This window comes from Mirounga leonina, unplaced genomic scaffold (assembly GCF_011800145.1).
Source record: "Mirounga leonina isolate KUSES-001 unplaced genomic scaffold, KU_Mleo_1.0 Mir_95, whole genome shotgun sequence".
Classification (NCBI taxonomy): Eukaryota; Metazoa; Chordata; class Mammalia; order Carnivora; family Phocidae; genus Mirounga; species Mirounga leonina.
This window is the reverse complement of record NW_023270865.1, coordinates 6,729,936-6,747,921: the sequence shown is the minus strand read 5'-3', so window position 1 is coordinate 6,747,921 and position 17,986 is coordinate 6,729,936. Positions and strand designations below refer to the sequence as shown.

At 44.7% G+C, this 17,986-nt stretch overlaps 1 protein-coding gene across 1 annotated transcript in view; it reads left to right on the top strand.

Annotated features, from left to right (window-relative positions):
* SEMA5A (semaphorin 5A) overlaps window positions 1-17,986 on the top strand; it is a 466,526-nt gene that overhangs the window by 400,343 nt on the left and 48,197 nt on the right. The window contains exon 16 of the mRNA XM_034998860.1: window positions 4,642-4,789. Coding sequence (XP_034854751.1) covers window positions 4,642-4,789 — 148 coding nt within the window. The remainder of the gene's footprint in view (window positions 1-4,641; window positions 4,790-17,986) is intronic.

Below are 17,986 nucleotides of genomic sequence, written 5' to 3'. Positions count from 1 at the left end.
AGCTCCCTCAGCCCCTTGCCACCTGGGCCATTCATTCCTCAAAGCCATGGCGCGGGGGTTGGGGGAGAGTTTTCTTGAAAAAAAAAAAAGGGTATTGCAGTCTTATGTAGGTTTAATCATGGAAGTGATATCCTGTCATTTTTGTCATATTCTGTTGGTTAGGAGCAAGTCACATGTCCTCCCACCCCCCACCCCCCCCACCACACACACTGAGTGGGAGGGGATCACGCAAGGTGTGATGACTTCCAGGAGGTAGGAACATGGGGACCACATTAGAGTCTGCCCCCACTCCATTATCAAAGTTAAGAGTCCCAGGAACCAATGGGGGCTTATTATAAGTTTTTTATTATTTGATTATTTTTTTATCATATGATTTTTCATTATATTTTTCTCTGTCTCCCTGGGGTGTGTTTGCTTAGCAAGCCAAAGTGCTTCTCCTTTACAAGTCATTCCTCTCCCGTCATGGGTTCTCTTAGCTCTCTCCTGGGGTAAAAGTTAATAGTAGGAGGAACTCAGTGTATGTATAGTTTCTCCGGTACCACAGAGATTTGATTATTCCAGTATGGACCAGGAAAGGGACAGTCATTTGAGCCAAGCCAGGAGAAAATGGCTCTGACAGGGTCCTGGCTGGTTCAGGTGGGCAGGGGCTGCAGTGAGAAACTAGCAGGGACCAAACCAGAGCAGAACGCAGCTCATAGTATGAAGAGATATGACCAGAAGTGATACAATGTCGAGAATCTAGTCCACATGGGGTTATGAAAGGTAGTTCTTTTCACAGAGACGAGGTTTGTGGAAAAATTGATAATTTATGGAGAAATATTGCTGGTTTATTAATTTACTTTTAAATGCAAAATGAGAATGAGCAGCCATGGGCAAAATTAAAATCTTAATTTTTAATGCATCACGAAATACATCTGTGACTTTCAGTGCTTTAAGATACTAGAGATCCAGGAGAGCCACTAAACCATCAGCAATGTTCAGCTGTTATGTGGCAAAAACTAGCTGTGTGTAGAGGACTAGAGAAATGAAGAACCACTGGCTGGCCCATTGTGTAGATATTTTATTCATAAATTAATAAAAATCCTCGAACAAGCAGAGTTGCCAAGGTAACTAACTGCTGATTCCCATTGTTGTCTGTGACCGGGAAGGATGCTGGAGACTCGGTTGGGTAGTTTAACAAGAGGCACATCTGTCAGGAGCACCTGTTGGTTGGGGTGGTGGCGCAAGGGGGTCGGAAGGACACTGCTTCCGTGAAACTGGGGAATTCAGGATTTGAGGCTTGTAAGGGCTTTGCCTCTGACCAGACTCTCCTGGGTGGATTTGTGAGTGAGAACCCAGACATGAAGGGGCAGAGCTGGCTAGCCTAGCAATTTCTACTTCCCTCCTGACCTGCCTTGCAGAGGGTGACATAGTCACATATCTTGGCGTAGCTGTTTTTCCAGGACTGCTTTAACAAGAGAAAGAGAAAAATGGAAGGCAAGTGGTGGACAACTTTAAAATGCAGCCAAATATATCATTTATTGACACTGATCACAAGTGCTATGCTCCACGCAGTTTTCAGGCTCTCCTGCAGTAGATTCAGCTATACTAACATGCTGAGTGTTTTCAGAGGTGGCCTGCCATGGGCAAATAGGAGGAAGTATTTGTGCGCTGTGATGTGTTTTGCTATGGGAAAATGGTAACTCCCTTGCTGTGCTTTTTATTAAAAGCCAAGTGGGTTTTTTTGTTTGTTTTGTTTTTTTTAATTTATTTATTTGAAAGAGAGAGAGAGAAAGAGAAACAGCATGAGAGGGGATAGGGTCAGAGGGAGAAGCAGGCTCCCCGCTGAGCCGGGAGCCCGATGTGGGACTCGATCCCAGGACTCCGGGATCATGACCTGAGCTGAAGGCAGTCGCTTAACCAACTGAGCCACCCAGGCGCCCTAAAAGCCAAGTGTTTTATAAGCATATTTAGCAAGATTTTCCTTTGCCCTCTCTATTCTTTTATTGCTTGTTTTTGTTTCTGAAAGCTAAAATGAGGGTAAGGAGTCCTGGTAGTTTATACCTTTTAAATGTTGGTGCATCGGCCTGGAAACGGGAGGTGGCCTTCTACTTCTCAATTTATCCACAGTGAGAGAAGGTACCTGTGGATATTTTGAATCAAATGCTGCCAGATCTGATGTTCTGAGTTTTCTTTTCTCCCAAATGTGTTGTTGAATGGCACCTTCCTCTTGGGACACTCTGTGCACCGACACATATGTTAATAATCCTGGGTAGTCAAGGATGTTTTCCTTCTTGCAATTCTTCGTGTTTGCACATGCTTCCTGAGGCCAAATTCTTTTCATCTGTTGTCTCCTCAATTTTGTTTTGGCTCTCCTATGTAGAGATCCCACTCTCTTAATTAGAAAATTCCTTCCCTTTCTCCCCTCCACGTAAGCGTGTCCATGGCCCTGAACTCTGAGAGTCAAGAGCCCTGGGAGGCTGGGTATGACTCTGGAAGAAGGAAACCTAATGCTTCTCTTTCTTAAAAATTGAGAAGATGAAAGAGAGAGGATTTTTCGGTTCCATTGACTAGTCTTCTAGGTGACCCGTTTAGAGAAACTCAACCATGTGCCCTAGTGGTTCTTGACTTTGGAGGCTTCTCTGCCATGACATATCAGCTCTCTCTACCCAGAAGGACGCGTGTCTCCCACGTTCCCACAAGTGGGAGGCTGACATGTGACTCTACTGTTCGTCTCTTTGTTTTTCTCTGCACTCACACAGTTGCTGCACCTTTGCCCCACTCTACCAAGTCCAAGTGCGTCCCTTTTCCTCTTTCCACCACCATCATGTTTGTCCAGCTTGGAACACCTCTCCCTTACATTGTTGCAATCCATTCTCTCCTGGTTGGCATTTGCCCCCTCTGCTCTTCCTGCTGGTGGGGTTTTTGGAGACTGGACCCTACACTTAACACATGGAGAGCTCCTGAAATCCCAGGGAGCTCCAGGGCACCAGTGGGATGAGGCAGAAATCCCTGGAGACTGGTCTTCACTCCGGAACTCGGACGGTGCTATTTTGTCTCTCGAGCTCTGTGGGACTTTCTTGATTCCTTTTAAGTATGTTTCAAGTTCTTCCTCCTCATAAAAGTAGGTGATGCTACTTCCCGTCACCTTCTTCTGTTCTCTTCTCCCAGGTCACCTTTCTAACTTCACTCTTCCCATTTCTATATTCTGTTCTTTTCCACAATGGCGGCCATTGCTCACTTTGCCTCATCCTGTGGACTCCCCTTGGCTTGGCCTGGCTCTGACCTTTTGTCTGTACCTGCCTCTGAGGTCTTCAGATTCTCCACAGAGTTTTCCTGGTTTGGTGGAAAAACACTTGAATCTTACCAGCATTTGCCGTCTGGAAACCGCACTCTCCAAATGACTTGTCCTGGTTTCTGGAAACCAGCTACCATTTGTCCTTACTTTCTACTCATTGAGATAGTATCTTCTGTTCTGGGCTTGTGCCCATTTCCTTGTATTCATCTTAGGTTGTAAACACCTGTTGTATGGAAATGCGCTTTGTAATGTCCTTTGTGTAATGCCCTGCAGGATTTAGCATTTATTAATAACCATGACATTACAAGTGACTGACTTAACCTCGCAGATAAGAGTCTGCCTCGTGTCTGAATCCAGGTGGGGTGGGTAGAGAGATGTCAGAAAAAGTCTTGCATGCTACTGTCCTCTAGCAGCTAAATTTCTGTTTAGAAGATGGAGAACTGAATTTAAATAGTCCTTTAAATGGCCAGATATGCCTCACTACGTTTGCTTATGGGTAGAGCAATCTCTTCCTCTTTAGAGGCTGTAACCTATAGAATGCCAGGCTGTTTCCTTCTTGTTTTTTGTTTGTTTGTTCATTTGTTTCTCTCATTTGGCTTCATTTCACTTGTAGTATTAAAGGCTGAGGAGAAATTTGACTCATTTAAGGCTAAAGAAAGCCTTGTAAAGTTGGCTAGTAATTGACAATGTGAATGTATATTTAGAAGTACAGAGTATATAAATAGGACCAGTGTTTGTAAATAGTTATTCAACTTTTCTGGAATAACTGGTGGTCTTTTAAATTAAGGTTCTTTGACATCATTTTGAGAGTCTACAAATAAATTTAAAAATACAATAACCTAAGGAGTGTATGGCATGAGTCCTCCTGCTAAAATCAGGCTTTAACTTTTCTTTAATTTACACTAATAGGATCATGGAGCCTTACTTGATTCAAGAATGAGAAATGAATTCCAAATACACTTTTGCTGACTTTGTGTCCACAACCTACTTTATCTTTCAGTGTTTGTGTTTAGAAGATAAATGCCCTACCTAGATATTCTCTATGTGTTCTCATTTTTGGGTGTCTATTTGAAGGGTTTTGTTTTGTTTGTTTCTCCTCTAATTGGCTGCACAGGAAGCTCCATCCTGCATTGTGAGTTTAGCATTTTCTTCATTGTGCCCCACGCATCCCATTGTCTGTGCCCTCACAGCATGGCCAGCACCACATCTGCCCCCTTTACCGTGCCACCACTCTGCATTCACAGAGCCCCTCCACGTGGAGCATGCCCATGTGTTCAACATCGGTGTAGGACGGACCGTGGAAAGGTCTGTGGCTTCATGTTGTCCTGAACAGTTTCCTTTTCCTCTTGGTTTCCCCATCACAGATACTGCAACGAGCATTTGCTGTGTCCCCCGCACATGTTCTGGACAGGCTGGGGTCCTTGGGAACGGTGCACGGCCCAGTGTGGGGGTGGCATTCAAGCTCGCCGCAGGACCTGCGAGAATGGACCTGACTGCGTGGGCTGTAATGTGGTGAGTATGAACTTCGGTGTTCCCAGCCCATGACCTAGAGCTGGGTGTCCCGAGCCAGCACACACTGGGTGTTCTGCACACACCTGACACACTGCAAGCATTAAGTGTTCTGCAAACACCACATGCTCTGTAAGTGTGACATGTCTAGACACTGGGTGCTCTGCACACGCTTGATACACTGCAAACGTTAGGTGTTCTACAAACACCACTAGGTGTTCTGCAAACACTGCATGCTCTGTAAACATGACCTGTCTAGACACTGGATGCTCTGTACACAGTAGATGATCTACAGATACGACATGCTCTCACACAGCAGATAGTCTGCAAACATTAGATTTTCAACAGGCACTAGATGCTCTACAAACATGAAATGCTCTATAAACATGACATCCCCAGGCACAAGATACTCTGCATGCACTATGTACTGTAAATCATGTAAGTTTCTCTAGTTAATGAGACTATTTGGAGGAAATACTAGAAGTTCATAATAGCTTGGAGGCTTCTTGAATTAAATATTCACTTCTGGGATAAATTGCCCCTGGAGTTTTTCATTCTGATTTGTGAGCTATGACAAAAGCTTCAATCTGCTTACCTGTGGTCACTATATTTGATTTGGGAAAGTGACATACGTATAAGGTCTCTACACTGAACCACGCTAAGGTATAGAATGTGGAACGAACCTGAAACACTCTGAGGGTTGAGAGACTATGGAGCTGTAGTCAGGGCACACTGGGGCCAATTCAGAGGGAATCAAAGACAACGTATAGTTTTGTTTTTCTTCTGCCTTAGCAGGTCATATTTCCTTTGACACTAAATCCTTAAATAAAATTCCACGTGTGCAAGCACCTTTCCAAAGGCCCGTTGTTGCTCTTCCTGCGCCCCCTGTAAGAATGACTGAGTGCCGAAGGGCGCTGGGCTTCCACCTGGTTCAGCTACCCCGGCTGGTGCCGTGGAGTGCATGCGGTGGGTGGGCGTGTGCGGGGAGAGACGTTCTGCATGGGAAGGTCTGGCTTGGCATCCTTCCTCCCTCACCTTTCCAGTCGTTCTTTGTATCGTTTTCATAACCTTGGTGCATGAGGCTGAGCAATGTTTTTGTGCTGCAGTAAAGCTTGGTTTTGCGACATGCACAACCACACTCTCGAGATAGCCTTGGAAAATTCAGAGAGAGGAAGAGGGTGTGGGCATTTTTGTGAGATATGCCCAAACCAAGGAGATTTCTGTTACTGGGATTTGCAATTAGATTCCTTCCCCTTCACACTGGCAAATATCGTGGTAGCTTTAATAGAAGCTCTTATTGGTTCTAGAAGCACTTTCCAGGTTGGCCTGAACTAAATTTTGGCCATGAAGAATCTTAGTGCCAGTTTAGAATGATGTATTTATTGATATTTCAGAGGCTGAAACTTATTAAAATGTGCAAGGTAAGTCCGTGAACACTCAGTTGCTCTAGGAAAACAGTTCAAAGGGGGTATCTTTATTCTTTGCTGAAACACATCATTTCCTGCTTCTGGTGGCTCAGTGTCAGAGATGGGGCTCCCCACTCACGTATCAGGCTTTGTCTCATTGGCTGGGAATCTGCAGGGATTGATGACCTGAGTGGATCCTGCACTTTAGTTTCTAAAACTTTTCAGTACAAAGAACTCAGAAAACATTTCAGGTCATTCATTTTCTTATTACAAATTGACTTCAATAGTTATATTTATAAACAGTTTAATGAAAGAAAGAGTTGTGTGAAGGAAAGTATAGCAAATCTCCTATGTAGTCACTGGAATCTGTGTGTGTGTGTATGTGTGTGTGTGTGTGTGTGTGAGATACATTGGATTATAAAGGTAAAAACTGAATGTCTTCCTAAAGTATTAATGTGTTTATTGCTTTGTGTCCAAATTTACAGAACTGTGTTTTATGAAACAAATATAACATCAGTTTTCAAATCCAGAAAAATGTCATGCATGTTTCCAGTGAGCCTAATGTCAGTTCTTAGGTATTTTAGGTTTTTTTTTTGGGGGGGGGGGTTGTTTGTTTTTTCTTCTTGACCATGTACTTCCAAGAAGGTATCAATCACTGTGGTACAATGGAGCAGTCGGTTGTTTTTCTTTTTTTTAAGATTTTATTTATTTATTTGAGAGAGAGAGAGAACACAAGAGGGAGAATAAGAAGGAGAAGCAGATTCCCTGCTGAGCAGAGAGCCCAACGTGGAGCTCCATCCCAAGACCCTGAGATCATGACCCGAGCCAAAGACAGATGCTTAACCGAGCCACCCAGGTGCTCGAGCAGTCTGCTCTTTTATGATAGAAACACAACATTTATTTTTCATGTTAAATGTTCTTACTGCAGCAAAATAAGATAGAATGAAATAATAAAAAAAAAAATAAAGTTCGGGGGGAAAAGTTCCGAAGGTTGAAGGTTTGGTGGCTGCAGAGCCTTAGGTTGTTTGGGGAGCTGGTTGACACGGAGTGGAGACCTGGATCTTGTGTAGCCATTAGTTGTGTGAGCCTGGGGCTCACCACGGTCCCGGACCTCTGTCTTCCCTGGTGCGGTTTGAGGCCGAGCCAGCTAGTGTCCAAGCTCCCAGGGCCCTGACATTGCCGATTCTCTGATCCTGGTATCTCTTCTCTGGACCTTGGGTCACAGGTATCCAGGTGACTAAGTGACCACTTGCAGCAACTGTCACTCCCTAGGGCTTGAGTCCTTGGCTAAGTTTGTATGAGACTCTTGATGACACGTCAGGACTCTTAAGGGACAGATATTTCCTCTCCGCTTCCAAGTGATCATCTCTAGAGCCACAGGGCTGCTGGGTTTCTCTGGACCTCACCACTCCTCCACCACATCCCCGCGTGCATACAACCTCACAGAGCAGTGAGGGAGCGCGGTGGGGGACGGGGGGTAGAGAGAGCTGGAGCCTCTGAGTCACTGGGACACCACAGGTGCTCTTCCACCTTTGCCATCCACGTCCCCGAATGAAATAGGAGGCATGAACACCCAGCGGCTGGGGTGATTATGCGTAGAATTGCCCAGTGGCAAATCTAACCCAGGCATTCGTAAAATAGAAGTTATCATCACCATCATTATTGGCATCCATGAACAGCTTCTGGGGGAAAATGTCCTGTTCTTGAATAATGTAACAGCAGACACAGCTACCATTTTATATTTTATTATATTTCAGATCACCTCAATATTAGGTACTGATATATGGATGTTATCGATATTTTACATTAAATATAATATTATTTTTTTAAGATTTTGTTTATTTATTTGAGAGAAAGAGAGAGCACATGAGCAAGAGAGCACAAGCAGGGGGAGCTGCAGAGGGAGAGGGAGAAGCAGACTCCCCGCCGAGCAGGGAGTCCAATGTGGGGCTTGATCCCAGGACCCTGGGATCATGACCTGAGCGGAAATCAAGAGTCCACTGCTTAACAGACTGAGCCACCCAGGCGCCCTGGTTGTCTTTCATTTCTAACCTGTTTTGATACCATCTAGTAACCATAGTGATAATTATTATATCAATTCTTATAAATCCTAACTTACTGAGTAACGTCACATGAATTATTGAAGTGAAATTATAATTAAACATACTGGAGTTACTGTTTAGTCATGTTATGATAGACTGACATCTTGTGTTACATAATAAAATGCCCACAGTAACCCTGGCTGGTGGAGGAGAGAAATCAGGAGAAATGAAGATACTGAATGCATAGCCACCGAGAGCCGGGTCCATTCTGTTTGTCTTTGGTTCTATGACACATCTCTGGGAATGTGACTTTACTAATGTTTATGGATGTGGGAAGTGAGACAGCCCAGGTAGGCAACCTGCCCGAGGGTACCAAGTCTGTCTGCAGAGGAGCAGGGCCCCTGGGAGAAGTTGTCACCATTATGGTCCCTTCACCTTCTCTTTCCCCCCGTGAGAAATCAGCTGAGGGAGACAGTGTCTGTGGGCGTTTTGCTACCAGGCTTTGAGCCTACATCCCGTCAGTGCCCTGACAAGTCAAAGTGGTAATTATTTAATTTAAAATAGCCAGATCACTTTAGAATAGCCGTTTGGGGGTTAATGATCTTTGGCCTGTTTTTGTTTCATTTTTAACCTTTACTGGATAATACCTAGTAACCATAGTGATAATTGATAAATCAAGTCTTTATAAATCCTAGCTGACTGCGTAATGTCTGATGAAATACTGAAATGAAATTATAACAAAGCACACTGGGGTTGTTATTTAAGCAGGTTATGATAGGCTGGCATTCAGTGTTATGCAATAAAATAAGGAATTTTTATTGAGCACCTACTGCATACTGTAAACTACACTAAGCAATTAAAATCTGTTACGTTTATTCTCCCTGTATTCCTCCTGGGCAGTTTGCATTAGTACCTCATTTGGAGATGGAAAGCTCAACTTGAGAAAGAATAATGAACCTGTCCAATAGCAAATGGCTGGTGGGTGACTGGGCCAGCCTCTTGAGAACTAACTCACTAGCACACATTGAACTAAAGGACATCATTCCGTTTGCCTCATCTCTTTGCTGGATGTCCCGTAATAAATGACAGGACTTTGTTTTTCTTTCCTTTTATTGAGTACAAAGTGTATCTTAAAAGAAAGAGGAGCTTTTGTCCTTGTATACTTCTCTGTCCATTAGCACTCTTGATTTTCAGAAGACTGTGATCATGTTCTTTCAGCCAACCATGAGCGTACCAGGAGGAGATTCTCATGACCATGGAAATTAACTGAAGATAAATGCAAAACACAAGTCTTAATTTTATGTTTTGGCTGCAAATTACAACACATGAAAGGAAGAAAAACAGAATGATGTTATATTCTATAAATGGAAATGCTCCCCAAATTAATGTTACTCAGACTTCCTCAAAGGTTTCAGCAGACATGTGAAAGAATAGAGCTAAAGACGGGGTCAGATGCAACAAGGATAATTCAAAGCCAGGAACAGACATCGCGGGGCCAGCCCTGTATTTATTACTGAAATGTCACACAAAGTGTAAAACAGTTGACCCAACGCTGTGATTTCTGCTCTCAACAGGAAGCATAGGAGAGTATCTGTTTCCTAGAAACAAAAGAAGCAGCCTACAGAAGACCCTGAAAGGTCAAGAAGAAAGACATTAAGATCAATACACCCTGTCAAAGGGATTCTGCGAAGGTTAATCAGCGTTGACAGAACATAATGAAAAATTGTTTGGGTCAAATAAAGGCATTATAGATAAATTTAGGAGCAAGCAAAACCTGGCAATTGGAAGTTTATTTTTTTAAAAGATTTTATTTATTTGAGAGAGAGAGAGAAAGACAGTGAGAGGTCATAAGCAGGGGAGAGGGGTAGAGGGAGAAGCAGGCTCCCCGAGGAGCAGGGAGCCCGATGCGGGGCTCGATCCCACGACCCTGGGATCATGACCTGAGCCGAAGGCAGACGCTTCACCGACTGAGCCACTCAGGCGCCCAGGAAGTTTAAATAGGTTGTTACAGATTAAAATAATAGCACTGTCACAAAATACCTCAGTTTTGTGTAGCACATTGGAGTTTGCAGAATTTTGAAAAACGCCATCTCATGCATTCCTGATTTTCTGAATGGGAAAACCAGGGGCCCGAGAAGACGATTTTGGCATCCGGAGCCCTGCTGCTGGCAGAGCAAGACCCCGCTCCAGGTCTGCTCAGCACTGAGGTGCTGGAAAGGTCCGGATGCTGTGTGGCTTCCTCCAAAAATCCTGGGGCAAGAACTTCGAGATTAACCAACAGAAGCTAATCTCCCCCCACCCACAAAACCGGATAGATTCAAAGACACTTAGAACGATTTGTTTCCTTTCCTCCTGGATTAATACAGTGATCTCTGGCACCCCATTTCTTTCTTTTTTTTTCTTTTAAAGATGTTATTTATTTATTCATGAGAGACAGACAGAGAGAGAGAGGCAGAGGGAGAAGCAGGCTTCCAAGGAGCAGGGAGCCCGATGCGGGACTCGATCCCAGGACCCTGGGATCATGACCTGAGCCGAAGGCAGATGCTTAACTGACTGAGTCACCCAGGCGCCCACCCCATTTATTTCTTAGTGCTAAACCGTCTGCAAGAGACCCTCCGCCTCCTTGGGATGGCACCTGCTTCCAATCAGCTGGGCAGCTGGTCCCTCCTCTGCTTACGACAGAGAAGAAACGTGACGTCGGGGGGGACGAAAGTGCTTGAGCATACACAGGTAGTTTTAAGCTTCTTCTTGTTAGTTTGTGGTTGTCCGTCTCCTTTGTGCTCACAGGTGGTTTGAACAGTGGTTATCCAGAGATCCATGGTTCTGCCGTGGACAGGTACACTTCTATGAGGAGGGGCATCGGAGGTTTTCCCTCTGTTCCGTTGTTTTGTTTCCTCTGTTCCATGTGTGCCCAGCACAGGCGAGGCCGTGGGTAAAGCGTTACTTCACTTTGGGCCGAGATCCATTTCCGTACGTTTATTCGCTGATGCCGACCGTGCCCTGAAAGCTCATCACAGGCGCTGACCTCTCGCCTGGGTTCCCTGCGTGGGCTGCTTATCGAGGAGTCTGGAAGCTTACTTTAATGAGCCATTTGGCCCTTCTACAAGATATAACTAGTTTAGATACAACTAGTTTAGATGCAACTAGTTTTATGCAGTTTATGAAAATACCAATTCATAGTTCTAAAAAACCCAATTTTTTTAAAGATTTTATTTACTTATTTGTCAGAGAGAGAGCACAAGCAGGGGGAGCAGCAAGCAGAGGGAGAAGCAGGCTCCCCGCTGAGCAAGGAGCCCCATGTGGGGCTCCATCCCAGGACCCTGGGATCATGACCTGAGCCAAAGACAGACACTTCACCGACTGAGCCACCCAGGCATCCCAAAAAACCTAATTTTCTTAAATAAAATGGAATAGATGAAATTAGGTAAAATCATATACTTGATTCTAACTCACTTGAAAGCATATAGAACTTCTATGGAGAAAAATATTATTTTTCATCACCACTATTATAATTAATGCAGGCCAATAATTTTTGTTTGGAAAACTTCTTAGGGATTTTATTATTTATTCCTGCCACAGGGATGTGGCATTATTGTTAGAATAACCATTTTATAGGCGTGGAAACATGACACAGAGATGTGGTGGCCCAGCTCATGCGAGGGGCGGCCAGACTCAAGGCCAGGCGTTTGTACTGATGGCCTGTGTGTTTCCAGCTACATTCGGTAGACTTATCTATAGTTGAAAAATAATTTCAAAGGGTAAAGTTTGAAAGGCTGCAGTTTTCCTGATGTCACCATAAACACAAATGTGCTTATGGAAATCTGTTTTGCCCAACTGAATATGATCCACAACAGATTTGATAAAGTGAATCATTCAAGATAAACGCTGAAAAGAGGCAATCAGTTATCACTTATCGAGAACAAGAGATGACCCTTAGTGGCTTCTTAGAGTGCATGTAATTGAAGGGCCAGAGGGACTAGAGGATTCTTGGGGGAAGCCTAGATACCCAGATGCTTCTGGGAGGGGCACCCACCAATACCTGTCCTCCAAAGCCTCTATATACAGTTGTGCAGGTTGTGTACTGCATAAATCTGAGGGGTGTTGAAGATGATCTAAATGTAGTAGTACCCTGCAGAAGGACAGTGCACAGCCTGGGTACAGTATGAGCTCCATTTAACATAGAGCTTGATCACATAGTCTTTCCTGGAGCTGAATCTACAGCAGCAGCTGAGACAGATGAGGGGAGCAAGGCAGGGAAGGAGAAAAAGCTGGCTACTGCTGTGAACAGCAGGGCAGATATCCTCCAGGATGGCTGAGAAGCCTGTGGAATGGCTGTCATAAGCACCGGGGCTCATGGGCTCCCCTTCGTTGAGGGATGCTCCTGGCTGCATAGTCCCCGGGAGGCTCAGAGAAGACCCTAATGAGAGAGTCACAGGAAGTGAGACCTGTGCCCCTGGGAGATGTGACTGGCATACAGCTCCCTGCACCATGCCTGCAGCTGGGATCATGGGGTGGGGGCTGCAATGTGGGGCCCCCAGGGCACTTGCTACACCTGGCTTTGTGAACCCAAATCCTGAGCACGCTAGAACGGGCTCGTGAGCCCAGGAATTCTAAAGCTGCCGTCCTGTAATTGGAGCTCAGCCCTGCCTTCTAGGGTACTGTGAACTCCCAAACTCTCCAGCCATCGGATGGCTGTAGATGCTTATTACTGGGCAGATTGCACTTTGTTTTCCATCAGACGTTTTTATCTAGCTCAGTGGTTCTCATCATGTGGACCAGTTCCTCCCATGGGAAGAGCTGTTAGGGGGATCCTGGGAAAGGTCTCTATTCCGGCAATAAGAGATGCAGGAAGGGGGGTTTCCTTTCCTCCTCCGGATACTGGTGTGTGAGCAGGTGAAGCTAGAAGGCTGCTCTCCAGCTGCTGACAGCCTGAGGGGTCACCAGGTTGGGGCCGAGAGGAAGACCCTAGCACAGCAGAGAGGCAGAGCTGGGGCGCCCGGCTGCCTGGGGCACCCCCTTGCTAGGGACTGTGTTATGTGAGATCCGAAGTCCCCATGACTTTTGCTGGTTTGAATCAAAACCATCTTAACTGCTATGCCTGCTCCCACCCCTCCTCCCCCTCCTCCTCAGAAGCCCCTGGAATCCCAGATCCTCAAGGATGGAGAGGGGGTGGGCACCCCCCCCCAAGCTTTCTCACTCCTGTCCTATCTCTGGAAGCTGCCCTGCCTCTTAAAACCACTTCACAACTGATATTAAAAGGCATGCTCTTTCTTGATTGTTGTAGTTGTTACAGGTGGTCTAGAATTTTCCTGTGATCCACATGAGCTCCACAAAATCTCCACGAATGATCTTGACCTTCATGAAGAAGGTCACAGCGTGAACTCCACTACTGTACCATGCTTGTAAAATGCAGTCACTTGTATTTACAGATACTCTTCTACAGAGAGGTGACTGATCTCCCTAGCTGAAACTTGATATTACACCTTCATTAGCATGAGAATGCAAAAATTACTTTCTTTTGTTATGAGCTCTCTCTGTGAAGGGCTTGCAAATGGGAAAGTGTCAGAGTAAAAATGCCATATTTTGTTAAGAGAGATGTGAGCATTTTGAAGAAGGTAGTATCAGTACACAAAATCAGGTGGCATGCCGGGTTGGCCACGGAAGTGTAAGTTTGCTGAAATGTAGCCCTGCGAGTTCAGTGATCAAGTTTAAGAATGGGGCATGACACAGATGGGGAGAAAAGAAAAATGATGGGTGATAGGAATTAATCCATCGAAAGTCTGCCTCCAGGACATATGAATTATAATCTACAATCTCTGGAAATTGCAGTTGTTATGGAGATCTGGAGTATTTCACAAAAATGTTTTATTTATAGTGTTGGAAGACTCTGTTGCATAGATTTCTTTGATTTTACAAAAAAAAAAAAAAATCAGGTTTGTTCCTGCCTATAATAATTCAAATGCAGTGATTGCAAAGTTAATTGAAAGAATCTTCTTGAAGAGGGGTTTTCTGCTGTAAAAGTGACTTAGGTGGGGCGCCTGGGTGGCTCAGTCGTTAAGCGTCTGCCTTTGGCTCAGGTTATGATCCCAGGGTCCTGGGATCGAGTCCCACATCGGGCTCCCTGCTCGGCAGGAAGCCTGCTTCTCCCTCTCCCACTCCCCCTGCTTGTGTTCCTGCTCTCGCTGTCTCTCTCTCTGTCAAATAAATAAATAAAATCTTAAAAAAAAAAAAAGTGACTTAGGTGAGATTTTTTTTTCTTTACAGTTTACCAATAAATTCCATGATAAAGATTTTCCAATACCTGACATTAAAACATCTGCAGTTTATTTATGGAAACAAAGTAACTGAGTAAGTGTTCTCAGTCATAAAAATTTCCACTAAATGGCCATGAGTCTAAAAATCTTTCTAGGCTTGCGTGAATACGCACAGAACAAACTGACTTTGGAAGGCATAACACATTCTCAGCTGTGGGAGACTCAGGTCTCTTGCCAAGGGTGCCAGCTCTTTAACTGCAACAAAACGTGTAGTTCAATGTGACTTTCTAAATGTTAGCCTTAGTAGAAGTTCCTTGAAAACAATCAGCGAGTATCCTTTTCCGAACACATCTTCAGTCCTTGATTGCAGCCCTGCTGACACTTTTGGGCTAATCGTGGATTATCCAGAGAGAAGCCTTCTGGGGTCGCTTCGTCAGTTTGCTGTCCTTACGTGTGGTCAGTTTCCGCAGCTCAGCTTGTCTGCTTCTAGGTGCATCAGGCTTAAAAAGCATCTGCATTGTCCAGCCAGATTGGCCTTTAAATGATGTGGTGTGTTGCTCTCATTTGGAGGCGAGGAGGACCTGCCAGCCTGCCTGATGGGCAGTTCGTGGCATCCAGGACGGGCTCTGGCATTTATTGGCATCTTTGGGTACTTCCGGCTATCCTCCACTTTGGAAAATTTCTATTTCAATGCAGACCTCCCCGCACAGGCTGGCGCTGTGAGAAGAACATCCTGCGCACCCCGCCATCCCACTCCGAGGCCTGTGGGTCTTCTCAACCGACTTATGGAAGATCTGGGGAAGGGTAGGGACCTGACCCTTCGGAGGTCCATTACAGTGGCAGACATACTGCCTCAATGGACTCACTTCTAAAACACTCCAAAATGCAGTAAATAAGCAAGCAAACAAACTGGGAGAGAAATTCCTTCGATCAAAGACTTTTTTTTTTAAAGATTTATTTATTTATTTATTTGTCAGAGAGAGAGAGAGAGAGAGCACAAGCAGGGGGAGTAGCAGGCAGAGGGAGAGGAAGAAGCAGGCTCCCCACCAAGCAAGGAACCCGACGCGGGACTCGATCCCAGGGCCCTGGGATCATGACCTGAGCCGAAGGCAGACACTTAACCGCCTGAGCCACCCAGGCATCCCAAAGACTTTTGTCATTTACTGAATTGATAGTACTTCTTGTTGTGTGATCTTCATCTGGTTTACTCAGTTTGGCAAAGCCCTGTGTACGTCACAGTCTTAATGGAGGTTTGTCTGAATGCACACTGATGTGACCAGACTCGGAGCATCTTGATCCCCCCGCCCCCCATTTTCATTCCACCATGACTGAATGACTGTTAAGCTCCTACCCCGTGCTGGGCTGTGGGGACAGCAGGGGGAATAAGGGACTCACGATCCCTGCTCAAAACTTCGGAGTCAGCCTTCTGTTGTGAAGCTTACCCCAAAATGGTCTCTACACTAGTTTGTTCATTGTCTCATTCTTGTGTTTATGGGTTCTGTTGATACCCGTGTTCACTCACAAGGATGGGGCGTGTTGTAGAAATAGTTCACATACATACAAATGTAGTCCAAGGGTTTTAAAATGAGTTTTGATCCCACTATCCTTGTCATTTGGTTTGGCTCACGGCAGGCAGTTCTTCCTTTTGGAGAAGTAACATACGTGTTTAATTATATCAACAATATGTTTTAATTTGTGTTTTGCTTAAGATTTGCATTTCCCATTTTTTTTATTATTTCATCTGAGCGCCTTCAGTGGAATTATTAAACATGTATAATTTTGGTTGTTAAAACACTTCACATACATAATAATTTTCAAAGCAACTTGTAATTAAATAAGGAAGGGAAGCAACAGATGTTGGAACATGAAAAAATGGTTTTAAAACATTGACTATTTTTCCCAGATGCCATGGTTTCTTCCTCCCCAAGTGCTACCCAGTCCTAAAATGTGGAAGAACTAGAGCCCCGTTCAGAACCCTTTTATGTGAATACAAGAAGGACCATAAGAAGCTCCTGCTACATTTAGATTTTTTTCCTTTAATCGTTCTAAGTAGAAATACAAGGTGATGTGAGGAAGTCTTCGAGGGTTATCAGGAAAAAAAAAAAAGTAATTATTTTGCTCTGCATCTCATGCTGAGCCACAAGAACATTCTTCGAACAGACAGTTTCTCCATTTCTCTCCAAGGCCTGGTTTTTCAAGATCCATTTGACTTGCAGAATCTCAGGAGGCTCTGATTTGAAGGGACGAGTTGCAATAAAGGCTCTTAAAGATAGATTTGGCTCCTAGCACGCCACATTCTTGCATGATTTTATAAAGCCATGCTGCATGAGAAAGTCCCATCCCACACACGACCACTTGGCGTCTTGTTTCTGTCATGATGTGACACATTTCCCACATCTGTCCCAGTCTGTCCCGGCCCCACGAAACTGCCCCAGTGTGAGATTATTAGAGAGCAGTCCTCGAAGGAACTGATCACGTGGGAGGGAGGAATGGCCGCAGCGGAGAGAAGGAAGCTGAGGAATCTACCTTATAAAATCATCCCGGCTACGCATCTGTGGAACCAGAAGCACGTGAACTGCAGCCTCTCAAAAGAGGGAGAGATAAAAATAGTAGGGCCAACAGATGGACTCCAGACATCGAGAGGAGCCCTCTGATGTTTGCCAGGCAGTTTTGGTTAGGAAACTTATTTAATTGATTTCTTTCTCTTATCTTCGCAACTGCTAATAGCTTTCAGTGATAAGACCTTGCCATCTGTGCCTGTTACATGCGTCTTCTTTGACTTCTTTGAATTAATTTCTCTAATGGTGTAATCTCCCACGATATTGTTAATTTCTGAATAGTTTTGCACGTGGAAGGAAAGAAAACTCTCAGTGACTTCAGTCCCTGATTCGTGTCTGTCATCCCATCCTTTGTAGAATTTCCAGAGCTTTTCATCTGTAGACCTGACTGGTCAAAAATGTTGGTGATCTACTGTATGTAAAGAAGTGCATTAGGCGTTAGTAAGATATGCAGATACGTACGATAAAATTCCTTACGTCAAAGACGGACTTCTGAGCCTAGGAAGAAAAATACAAATCACATGGCTGGACTATAAGGAACAAGTCAGGAATGCCAATGGAACAATTAAGAAGAGCCAAAGAGTCCAGAGGAAGCAGAGTTTACCCCTGGCTGGATGGGCCAAGCGCCCTGCAAGGTGTGGGCAGGATCTGGCCAAGTTGAGATGCAGTGGGAGCTTCTCTGTGAATGGGACATGCGTGAAGGATGTGGATCAAAGGATGTGGGGAATTCTCTAGGACCTGAAAGTAAGACACTGATTTGGAAAGTAAGTCGATCCGTTCCTACAAGGTCGACAATACCAGGCTGAAGGTGCTCGTCACTCGGCTCTCGTTAACTTGCTGTTGCTGTTTCATGATCGTAGATAGGCTAACTTTCTGGGGTTCCTATTGCCACAGTACAAGACCATTACTCACTTCAAGCATTTAAGCTACATCAAGTTTT